The 12389-nt window shown below is 34.9% G+C and overlaps 1 protein-coding gene across 2 annotated transcripts in view; it reads right to left on the bottom strand.

Annotated features, from left to right (window-relative positions):
• Positions 1–12389, bottom strand: part of LOC100372701 (TBC1 domain family member 9-like) — a 63464-nt gene that overhangs the window by 16364 nt on the left and 34711 nt on the right. For both annotated transcript variants that reach the window (XM_085500963.1, XM_085500964.1), the window contains exons 19-23: positions 11825–12068; positions 9690–9707; positions 6170–6379; positions 5411–5584; positions 3469–3640 (exon numbers count right to left, since the gene is read on the bottom strand). In XM_085500963.1, coding sequence (XP_085357089.1) covers positions 3469–3640; positions 5411–5584; positions 6170–6379; positions 9690–9707; positions 11825–12068 — 818 coding nt within the window. The remainder of the gene's footprint in view (positions 1–3468; positions 3641–5410; positions 5585–6169; positions 6380–9689; positions 9708–11824; positions 12069–12389) is intronic.

The raw sequence follows: 12389 nt of genomic DNA, 5'->3' as shown, positions 1-12389 counted from the left end.
CGGTACATAAGTGCATGCAAATAAATGTAACCTGCTATGTCAAAACTCAATTCAGAATGACAATCACCCAATTACAACAAATATGACATGAGATGGTCCTCTAGCATGTCACTCAATAAGTTAATGATAATAATAAAAACAAATTGTTATTAACACACACAAAAAATCAAGTTAAGGTAGCGAGAAGGTTTTGTGACGTTCTTAAATAAAACATTCTCTGTCTGTTGTCTCGTTCAGAACAGTAATTTAGGTTATATATATCAAAAGACTAAGTATAGAGGTGCAAGTTCGCACAAACTGGACAGACATTGTTTACATAATTATCACGTGACATCAAAAATGGCGAACCTTGTAAAAATGACTAAGTCCGCGATTGCGAGAGCACACTGCGGAATTTCCTGGTGAAATTTACGTCATGTATTGTCCGTAATCAAGTCCATTGAAATGCGTCTCCGATAATCAAAAGACCTATTATTCCGATTTCTATGCAGGTTTGTTTTTTTGTCCCCAAATTATTTCATACTTGGCACCTTTAACAGACTATTATTCTGTGACAAAGCATTTTCCTTAAAAACCCAGACATATTCCGCACCATCATTATCTTTTGAACGATAACTGCGAGTTTGAATGTCCTAGTCCGAACGCACATGATTTGGCGGCGGTCCCAATGAGTCGTACTCGATCAAAACTTCAACTCGAGAAAAACGCGAAAAACAGTTTTGGTTAATAAAACACTGTAGATTTGCTGCATTATTATAAATATACACTAAAAATGGCCAAACATATTAACCACTGATATCATAGAACTCATAAAGAGTGTCAGATAACGAATAATTTCAAGCTCGAGCGTGAAAAATGAAGAAAACTGCTGGCATTTGAGTCCGTACTCCAGGAACCTTCGGGTTTTCCATTGTTATGCAAACGAACAACGAGGGATAATCCTCTGACAAACATTACTGTCCCACTGTACACGCTGACAGTTTACAAACAAGCTAATCCTTCAAGTGTCTCTGATAAGACATTTAAAAACGGTTTTCATGGTGAAACAAAATGGCCGATGTTTGAAAAAAAATTGCTGTGTCAGAGTGCGACACTGAGTGGCAGATTTTTCTTTGCCTCGTCTGTCAACGCTTTCTTTCTTTTCTTCGCCATTGCGTTAGAAGAAAAAAATGTATTAGTAAAATAGAATATTGACTTGGAAAATAAAATGATTTAAAAGAAAGTTGTGCAAAGTTACAGTACTCCTTTCGCACAACCTCCCGCCAGCTTCCGCTTTCCAATCACCTTTTTCTCTCACTTTTGCGACCACTTGTTGAATTCGACCGGACAATTTCCGCTTTATTTTCGACCGCGCAAACCCCGAAATATCACCGCCCACCTGCTCGCTCGCGCGCATTTAAAATTCAGACTAACAGAACCATTTCCGAGGTTCACATTGTCTTATAATTGTCTTTCTGGTTTTTATAGATGTTGAACAGCTGACAAAAGTTCAAATACTTTTTGTTTTAACTATATATAATTATACGCACGCAACCTGACCCTTTGACCTCGATTTGGCTTGGACTGAATATTTTATTTTAAACAATGTTCTGATGTGAAATACAAAATGTATTTCAACACAAGTACGACATGGTTGTCTGGGGTTTCTTTCCTGATTGTTGAGTCTTCGCAATGTGTTTTGTATAATTATTGTTGTTTTCCCCGATGCTGAAGGACCGTAAAGCTAAATGGCAGTTACATGCATGAGCTGAGTGAAAGAAAATATTTCTAAGCCTAAAATAAAACCTAATATTACACCTCTTTGTGTATTTGTTAATTTTACATGTTTGTCATAAAAATTCGAAGAGCATCGGGGAAAATATTAATAATCATGCTTATCAATCGCTTGCTTTATTTTATTCGAATCCATGAAATTCACGATTTTTTTTAACATTGTTGGCAACTTCCGCGCTAAAAAAGATTGAAAATGTGGGTGTAGTTATTTTGCAAAGTCCTGTTGATAATACGGACAAATATGGTTCTGTGACCCAGGTCGTGCTCCGATCAGGTGACTCTCAGCCAATCAATGATGTTGTAACAAAGCATATTTGACGCTAATTGAAGGGTCGTCGTACAATCCAGTCACCGGCGTCGATTCACATGGTTTTTTGTGCTGTGACAGGCTTCAAAATTATTCGCTGAAAAACATATATTTTGACAAACTGATGGAATTTGACCTTAGTTCAAAAAGAAAATACTAGGCTAAGATACATTAGAGTTCATGTGAATCAGTTTTCTCTGCAAGTTGTGAAATAAAGTAAACCAGAGTAGCGTCGATGATTTTCAGCCCTGAAGGACTTCCGTGTGAATCCTGAGTTTTGAATTGTTCATCAACTGGCCACCAAATAGTTATGGCTATAACTAAATTTGACACGTTTTTCTTTTAAGCCCAATAAATTATTCATACATGTCAAGCTCTGTTCGATTTTTTCAGGGCATGTGGCCGTTTTTAGTCGAAAATATTTTTTGTGGGAACACTTTTGCGGTACGTATACGGTATAGACCGAGCTCATTCAATGATCGTGACTTAATTTTAAAAATTTAATGTCAAATTTTACCAGATGTGGACCGATGTGGATTCGGTATCGTTATTTTTGGAATTAATCACTAACATTTCCTCGTTTCTCTGCTCTGTCAAAAGGAGTTACCTAGGCTTTTTCACGTAACTGTCTCATTAAAATAAAAAAAAAAAAACATCACATCTAGAACAAGCACCCAAAACACGTAACAAGAGGTCCCAGTTCAGTTGCTTTCACGATACAAGTGTCATACAACTACTAGATTTGAAGTGTCGTACAGAATTTAATAATAGTTAATACTAGTTGTATGTTCACACTTTACTATCAAAACCACCATTTCGACCACCCATGTGCCAGTTTTCAGTGTTTGGGCGAGCGGTCAATGTTTTCAATGAGCGAGCGAGCGAAAAAAAAACGCGATTAAAATGTGGTCGGTTTCCGGTCGGACAAGACCGCGTGGTCGGAAATTAAGCGGTCGGTGTAAAAGCGGAAGGTTGGGCGAAATGAGTACTGTATGACCACGTTTCTCTGAAGAAGTCTCGACTGACAATAATGCTGACAATGGACGTTAGATAAACACGCATTGTTTGCAACTGGAAGCTTATCACCCGTTATATCAGAATCGTCAACAACAGAGTATACAGATAAGATGTTATCATTTAAACCCTTTCAAAGATAAACATTATGCAAATATCCACGAAACGGCAGTTGTAGTCTTTTCTACTAGTGTTTTAAAACACTAATTTGAGCAACGTTATTTCGCAATTTCGATCTTTTGTAAACCTGAGGTGATGTATCAAGGTCTAAAGTAACCGTTTTATTAATTTTTGAAAAATCAAGAAAAAAGTGAAAATTTCCCTTCTTGCTACCTTAATGAGGGAATAAAACACTATATAGAAGAAATGCTTACTTTTTGGTTCTATTGGAGATGGGCTTTCTAGATCTTCTGGTATAAGGGCAGGTGGCATGTGCAGTAAGTATAGCATTCTCAGTCTATCTGGTAAATCTCCTTTACACATAGAATTCATGACAAATGCAAACTCCTTGAAGTTGATATTACTGTCATGGTCTTCATCAAGAAGCTGGAATTAAAATGAGAGGATGACTTAATTAAAATAATGTAAAACTTTTCATTTATTACATGGGACAATCGGGCAAAACGCAATACTGTATTTTCTTCATTGAAGTCCAGTATTCCTAATGTATTCTAGGTAACTAGGATATGAAGGATATCTCAAAGTATGTGCATAAGGATAGTAATGAGTATTGACGCAAGTGTAGTAGAAATTGATTCAACCAATTATAGTCTGAGTGCATGCTTTGTGGTATACTTGTAATAACCTTATTATTATACATCTTCCTAGTCCAACCACTTAGTCTAGAACTGAGAAAAATTATTGAAACTTTGTCAATATGAGCTTCCTTTTCAAAAATGTTCACCATTTTGGAATACACAAACATTTCATATTGGAAATCAGTGTTCTCCACAAGGGGTTTTAGGCGGGCGGCCCGCCCATCAAGTTTTACGGCCGCCCAGTAACTCTCAACACCCGCCCACCAACGTACATCCAGCTGAAATTTTTTGTAAAAAGCTTGCATTGTTCTTCCCAAGCCTAAACAAAAGAGTAGTTGCCAAACCCTTTATTTTGCTATTGTTTCAACAGTCCAAACATAAACAATGTCCATTGGAAGTCTGCAAGCAGTTATCAAGTGTATTCATGGCAATGTGTCAATCGCTTGAATTCATTGTCGCCCGACATTGTTGCCACATTGCTCACGATACGCAACTACAGTGGTTTCAATTTACAGCTGTATTTTTAATAATCGTCTTCCGATCACGAAAGAAAGAAGTAAATACGAACAAAATGTATATGCACAGAAAATAAACAAATATATTAGCAGATTGCATGTAAACTCGAACAAAAATTTAAATTCTAGCCGTATTTACAACGTTCGCTCGATTTTCGTTGTGAAAACAGCATGGAGAAGGCAAACTAATGACCTTTTGGCCTACCCCATTCAACGACCGTCTGCTACCCACCGCTGTTGGCGCTGTAACGATTTAGCATCTAAATTCTGGGTGGTTCGTGTACTGAATTCGGAAAGCGGTAATAAACATCAAACATGGCTGCTGGATTAGTTTACCGCGAGTATTTGTAATTGAATAATATTTTAGTTATCTTTTCCACGTACTTTTTTCAATTTATCTATTTTTTTATGTCTAATCTTTCGAGAACATATCAGATTCTTTTATTTTGCCGATTGCTAGCATTTTTTTCTTGAATTCCAAAACAATGTGTGAAAACGCAACGTATCGTGGCCGTACATGCGTAAATGCATCTTACCGTCCGTCGGCACGGGTGAGTACTGATGCCACAAATAAAAATGTTATGGATTTTGTTTTGACAAATTGTCTGTTTTGGCTTCGTGGGCAAATCATCTCGTATATTTTCTACATTATAACTCAATTATGTTTTGTACTTGCTCTTGGTTACTCGAATTGCATTTCATGAACGCAGAATAATTTGCGAACGCATAAATCACCGATTTCAAACTTTTTGCATTTCGTAAATATTGATAGTGACCAATCTGTTTGTATTTCAAAAAATTGTAACATGTTCCAATTAAATTAAATTAAAAAGAGAATAGTAAATAACTTAGTGTGTATTGCAGTTCATGTCATAAATGCGAGAATGCTGTATGTAAATGATATGCAAATTGATATGCAAATTTATGCTAATTAGGCCGCCCACCAGCTAATTTGGATTGTGGAGAACACTGGAAATTTTCACTTTCTAATAAGGTATGATGCAGATCCCCCACATACCATAACACATTTATGTGTGACTTACCCTGAAAGCTCTGTTGGCTAACTGTCCAGCATACACACCAAGTCCCCATGGTGAGAGTGCCAGGAAGAGAGTTTTAAACTTCTCTTGATCTATCCTCATTTGTGCATACATTGGTAGACTGGGGTCCATTGGCTGGAAATTCTGACTCCAAAAACTGTTAGTCAACTGCTCCTCCTACAAAATATGATATCAACAATAAAATGTGTAATAATGTGTCAGTAGATGAATAGTTTATTGAACAAAATAATAAATACTGATATGAGTGACACAATAAACATTATTTAGATTTGGAAATGACATCAGTCAAGTATTATTATGGACTGACAACAAACAAACAAACAAACAAACAAACAAACAAACAAACAAACAAACAACGAAATAGGAAATATTTGAATACTCTGAATGAATGGTCTTATATGGGTACACATCAAATAGCTGCTGTCATATACTTTGTCTGATGTAGAAGTACACTACAACTTGAGCCTAACCTGAGTATGTGAATAAAATGACAGGTTGCATGAAAGCTAAACTGACAGTTGTATTTATTCTCTAATTTTTTTCTATGTTCAGTTGGGGAAAATATGAGTGACGTAAGGGCCAGATCACTATAAGTTGAAGATGAATATAGACATAGACATGGGATTCAATTATGTAAAAAGACCGGGGTATAAAAGTCATATTTTCTGTTAAACAGGGAATAACTTGGCTTGTGCATGTGATAGTACAAGTCAGTTTCCCAGAAAATAATCTAGAACTCACTTTGAACAAATTATAGAGATCTTCCAATTCTTTTTGATTAAAATTAACATCAGGTGCTACACTACGAAGAACATTTCTCCTTGCTGTGTCTTCAAGCCCCTGTACAACCTTTAATCTCTGTTTAAATCTCATCTTGTCTATCGTTTCATTGCCAAGATTACCAAATTTGATGTAGGATTCTCGGATCAATTGTGATACTTCCACAGAAGGCTGCAATTGAAATTGAGAAAACACAGTTGATGTAAAGAAAACTTGTGAAAAAAATCTGAGATGTTAGACATACATGTATAAGACATGTTGTTTAGAATTTAAAACAACAATGCAATTCCTATGGATTCTTGACTTGTCACACCATATATTGGGACAGCGTTGAGTTTGAGGAAGACATAGTACTGCAACTTCATGTGATTATGACTTACTTAACAAGTCATTGAAACAGTCCCCGTTAAATTTTTGAAAGTTTTCTTTGTGCTTGTAGTCGGCCATTTTGAATCAAATTGCTAAACCACTGCATGTGCATATATCCCACATACAGTACTAGGCACATGCAAAGAATGAACAGAATCAGTCCTTAGAATTCTGAAACATGACTCCAGACAGATGGACGCACAGACGGACAGACGAATGCACAGACGGTCGTAGGACATGTATCCCAACATGTATAATCTATGTACCAAATTTGAATAAAACTGACGAAGCATGTCCAAAATACAACATTTTTAAAAAACAAAATGGCCGAGAATCGAATCGCTAAACCACTGCATGTGCATATGTCCCACATAAAGTACTAGGCACATGTAAAGAATGAACAGAATCGACCCGAAGGATTCTGAAAAATGACTCCGGACGGATAGATGCACAGACGAACGAACACACAGACGGACGGGCAGATGGACAGACACACAGATGGACGGGCAGATGCACGGACGGTCGAAGGACATGTATGCTAACATGTATAATCTATGTACCAAATTTGAATGAAAACTGACACAGCATGTCAAAAAAACAACATTTTTAAATCAAAGAAAGCTTAGAAAGAACTCCCATGTGCTGAGAGTATTGGAGACACATTAAATATAATTTGAAATTACTTAGCTGAAAACTAATTAATATGCAAATCAGAAAATTAACATGAACAGATTTGATTGTAAAACTAATGAGGTCTGCGCAATGTAACAAAAACTCTATGTACCAAGTTTAATTGAAATGTGATTAGAACCAAAAAATTATGAATTATTATGCTAATTGGGGAAATAATATATAATACCCCAAACTAATTAGGTTTGTACATTGTCCTAGAGCATCTTTGTACTAAGTTTCATTAAAATGGAAATCAGTACTTTAGATATCAGTGTGAAAGCTTAAAATTGGTTAATTATGCAAATTGGGTAATTAATATGTACAGATTTTAACCCACAATTATCCAGGTCTGTCTATTGTCCTATAGCATCCATGTATAAACATTCATTGATATGTGATGATACCGGTAGTACCTGAGATATCAGTGTGAAAGTTGGAAATTGGTTAATTATGCAAATTAGGTGATTAATATGCACAAATATTTACCAAAAACTAATTGGGTCTGCATAATTTTAGATTCATTGAAATGTGATGATTAGTACTTTAGATATCAGTAGAAAAGCTGAAAATTAATTATGCAAATTAGGTAATTAATATGCACAATTATTTACCCTGAAACTAATCAGGTCTCTGCATAGTCCTAAAGGATCTATGTACCAAGTTTCATTGAAATGCGATGATTAGTACTTGAGATACCCGTGGAAAAGCTGAAAACTAACTAATTATGCAAATTAGGTGATTAATATGCACAAATATTTATCCGAAACAAACAATCTCTGCATAGTCCTTGAGTATGTAAGTACCAAGTTTCATTGAAATGTAATGCTCACTACTTATATCAAAAGCTGAAAATTAATTAATTATGCAAATTAGGTAATTATATGTACTGATATTACCATAAAAACGCTCAGGTCTGTGCAGTGTCATATGACATCAATGTACCAAGTTTCATTGAAATGTGATGATTAGTACTTGAGATATCAGTGGAAAAACCGAAAATTGACTAATCATTATGCATATTAGGTAATTAGTATCCACGGATTATTACCAAAAACTAATCAAAACCTAGCATTAGTTCAGAAAATCTATGTACCAAGTTTCATCAAAATCCAATGAGTGGTTGATATCAGTGGAACAGTCATGGAACCACTAAAAAATAGCTAATTATCATGCAAATTAGGTAATTAATATGCACGGATTTTTACCAAAAACTAATCAAATCTGCGCATATGTTCAGAGCATCTATGTACCAAGTTTCATCAAAATCCAATGAGTGGTTCTTTAGATATCAGTGGAACAGTCATAGAACAGCTAAAAATTAGCTAATTATCATGCAAATTAGGTAATTAACGAGCATGGATTTTAACCAAAACCTAATCAAAACCTAGCATTAGTTCAGAGCATCTATGTACCAAGTTTCATCAAAATCCAATGAGTGGTTCTTTAGATATCAGTGGAACAGTCATAGAACAGCTAAAAATTAGCTAATTAACGAGCATGGATTTTTACCAAAACCTAATCAAATCTGCGCATTGGCCCAGAGCATCTATGCACCAAGTTTCATCAAAAACCGATGTATGGTTCTTGAGATAGCAGTGGAACAGTCGGACACACATACACACATACACACATACATACACACACACACATACAGACACACTAACTGCAAAGACTCCCATTTTGTGCTTCGCACATGGGAGTCAAAAACAAGATGGCTGCCCGTCGGCCATTTTGAATCGAATCGCTAAACCATTGCATGTGCATATGTCCCACATAAAGTACTAGGCACATGCAAAGAATGAACGGAACCGGTTCAAAGAATTCTGAAATATGACTCCGGACAGATGCACGGACGGACGCATGGACGGACGCACAGAGACCGAATTATAAGTCCGCGTTTTTGCACTTCATCTGAATTGGACTAATAAGCCCAAACCAAATGAGATTCTGTGAATTTTTGGTTCTAAATTGTTGAAAACAAATAGGTGTGGATTCTATTAGGGATACAGCTTCTAATACAAATTTTACAGTAAAAATTGTATGCACATGTAGTGTATGTGTGCTCAGTAGACAGGATGACTTGTTTCCAAATCTATTCAAGATGGACACATGTCATACATAATGATATAGAGGGAAATATAGTGTGCAAAACAATACATATTATAGTATATTAAAACAATGAACATTTTGTTCATTTACACAAAATTTCACTGTATAACAGAAACCAGTGCTATCTTTGTTAAGAAGTTTTGAGATTAATATGGCATGATCAATTGTCATTAGTACAATACATGTACATGTACCTACAAATCAGAAAACTGTAAATATATTATGCCAATTCTGATGATCATTGCATAAAATAAAAGTTGGCAAAATGGGTGAGGAGAAAGTAAGGAGAGGTAGGAAGGTTCAAAAGCAAAAAAATCAAAACAGGACTTACAAGGCCTCTTCTCAAGGGCTATTGGAAATGAAACAGGATTCAAAATATGTTAATAGCAATAAAACACTAAGATGCCAAAATGAAATTATGAAAACATGCAGTGGTGTAAAAGTGAACAAAACAAGGATTAATGAATGATCTTAACACTTCAACTTATATATGATTTTTTATAGCATACAATTTTACCAGTTAGTTTTTCCATGGAGGTAAAAGACTGTCTTTTAACTCCATGTTTTTTTGCAATAAAGTTGCTAGCATGCAAAATTCACCCATCAGCATGCATTGACAGTTAACCCAATTCACAACATGAAAGTCCAGCAGTCAGTTACAAAACATATTACATTGCTGTTATCAGAAGAAAATTCACCCCTGGAAGAGGAGTCCTGATTAGATGTCCTGTGATAGTTTAGATTGTGTCAAGACTACTGGATATTTTCTAGTAGTCTCTGCTAGACAAGCACTGGATACACCTCACAAATTTGAGACAAATCTATGACAAACCAAATTATAATGTCAGAACTTGTTCACTGACCTAATCCAATCAGAATTATTGTCTAAATATATCAGTTATTAAGATATTTTCTCATGGACTTGATGATTTGATTATTGACTGAACAAACCAGTTATATCAGTACAATGTTTACTATCACATTCATAAACTGTCAATCTAAGATATACTTATTTATTTGGGTGAAACCCATAGCATTGATGCCTACATAAATGAACTGAATACTGGCAGCAAACATGAGCAATTCTTAAACAATACTTCATAGATTTCAGATCTTGAAGAATGGATAGGTTGGTAGCATAGATGGATCAGTGGGTATGTGGGGTTCAATGCACCTAAAATGATGGCCATTTTGGGCAAAACAGTATAAATGCTTAACTTCAAAGACAACCCTTTATTTTTTTGGATAGATATCAAAATTAATTTCTTTCAACAGTTCACTAAGCTAATTCCAGAAACGTCTAAGTTTCACTATCATCCATCCTAAACTTGAAACAGAACCACTTGTCTATACAAAACATTGAATTGTAGAATAATTTTTCAAATGAGAGGTACTGTATACACTTAAGATTGATTGCTTAATTTATAAACACCTGCATGCATCAAACCTCATTTTCATATAACAACAGAACCAACTATTAAATGCATAAACAAACTATAGTATGCTGCCCTCTTAGGGGAATATTCTATTTAATTTCCTATTTGTTTTTATGTCTACTTATAGAAAACTTACCCTTCTCATCTATGAACAATGATGAATACATGGAAATAACAGATAAATCACAATAAAACTAGGAGTAGTATGAATGTGGAAAATTCATTCAAAACAAGAGGATAATTCTGTAATTGCCAAATCATCAAGTCACTGGTTTCTCATGAAATTCATACACAAGTAATAGAGTAACAGTAATTTATTTTGGGTTAGCCACTTGAGGCAAATGAGTAATAGTTTTCATTGAAACTCAAAAATGATGCATGGAGCACTTGTTTCACACTTTGAATGCCAACTCCAACTCAGCACGAACCCTAACACTAATGTGATCAATCATGGGCATGGCACATGGGCATGAACAGCTAAATACTATTGAAATTGATAATTTGCATATAAATTTGTTATACGTTAAATTTGTCATCATTATTAATCCGATTGGGTGAGAGTAGAGCATTGCAGAGAAATAGAGTTCACCAATAAATTAAAAAGAACCTTACTTAATATAGAGATTTAGTGAAACTAAACACCACATGTGATATTGAGACAATTACAAGTCATATTTGTCAAAATATTAATGATCATTTGTACTCCAATTAATGTTTCACAATACTACTGCATTGACAATTTATTGATGAAATCAGAGATTAATGTCATATAAGAAATTCTAACATGATATGAAGGTTGTGTTCTGCTTACAAATTAAACTAAACATTTAATAAGGCAAATAAATATAGCACCACTTCAACTTGAGAGGAACCGCTTTTCATAAATTCTGAGAATCTGAGAGCCGAGTAACTTTTATGAGATTGAGTCATTGCAAAAAAACACTTCAATAATTTACATTTGGTACACTCAACCCCTTATCTTTAGTTCATATTATCTGATAAATATATAGAATAATTAAGATATGCTTACTCTCTGTACAACTTCTCCATAACTCATAGCTGAAGTATGTGGCATGTGAGGCAAGGTAGCATCTTTATTGGCAACATTTTCTAGATAATCACCCAGTGCAGTCATAGCTTCACCATCATCAGCACACTCCAATAGTTTGTCTTTGTTAGCATCCAGGATCTCCAGAGCTATCTGGAATATTACTTTAGCACCATCATAAAAGAAACAGTCCATTATATTGACAGCACTTTCAAATGGCATAACACTGATGAGAAAAAGACAAATAAATACTACCTGTTAGTCTATAATATTAGTGCATAAAAATGCTGTAAGTTGCTATAATTGTGTACAAGACATCACAAAACTGGAAATTACACTTTGGCTCTTTAGCTAAGCGTCTGCCCCCACAAATCAAACCAACTGAATTTAACAATAATATATACAGTATATCAATTCAGGAAAATGTATTTTACCACACTATTACAAAGCTGTATACTATACATAGTATTCAAAGCAATAACTCAACAATAAAAGGACTACATGTAGGCAAACATTAATTAATTAAGAAAGCACAAAAACGAGAGCA

Source organism: Saccoglossus kowalevskii, chromosome 7 (genome assembly GCF_978046115.1).
Source record: "Saccoglossus kowalevskii chromosome 7, keSacKowa6.1, whole genome shotgun sequence".
In the NCBI taxonomy this organism is placed as follows: domain Eukaryota; kingdom Metazoa; phylum Hemichordata; class Enteropneusta; family Harrimaniidae; genus Saccoglossus; species Saccoglossus kowalevskii.
Note: the sequence above shows the minus strand (reverse complement) of the source record. Positions and strands in the feature narration are given on the sequence as shown.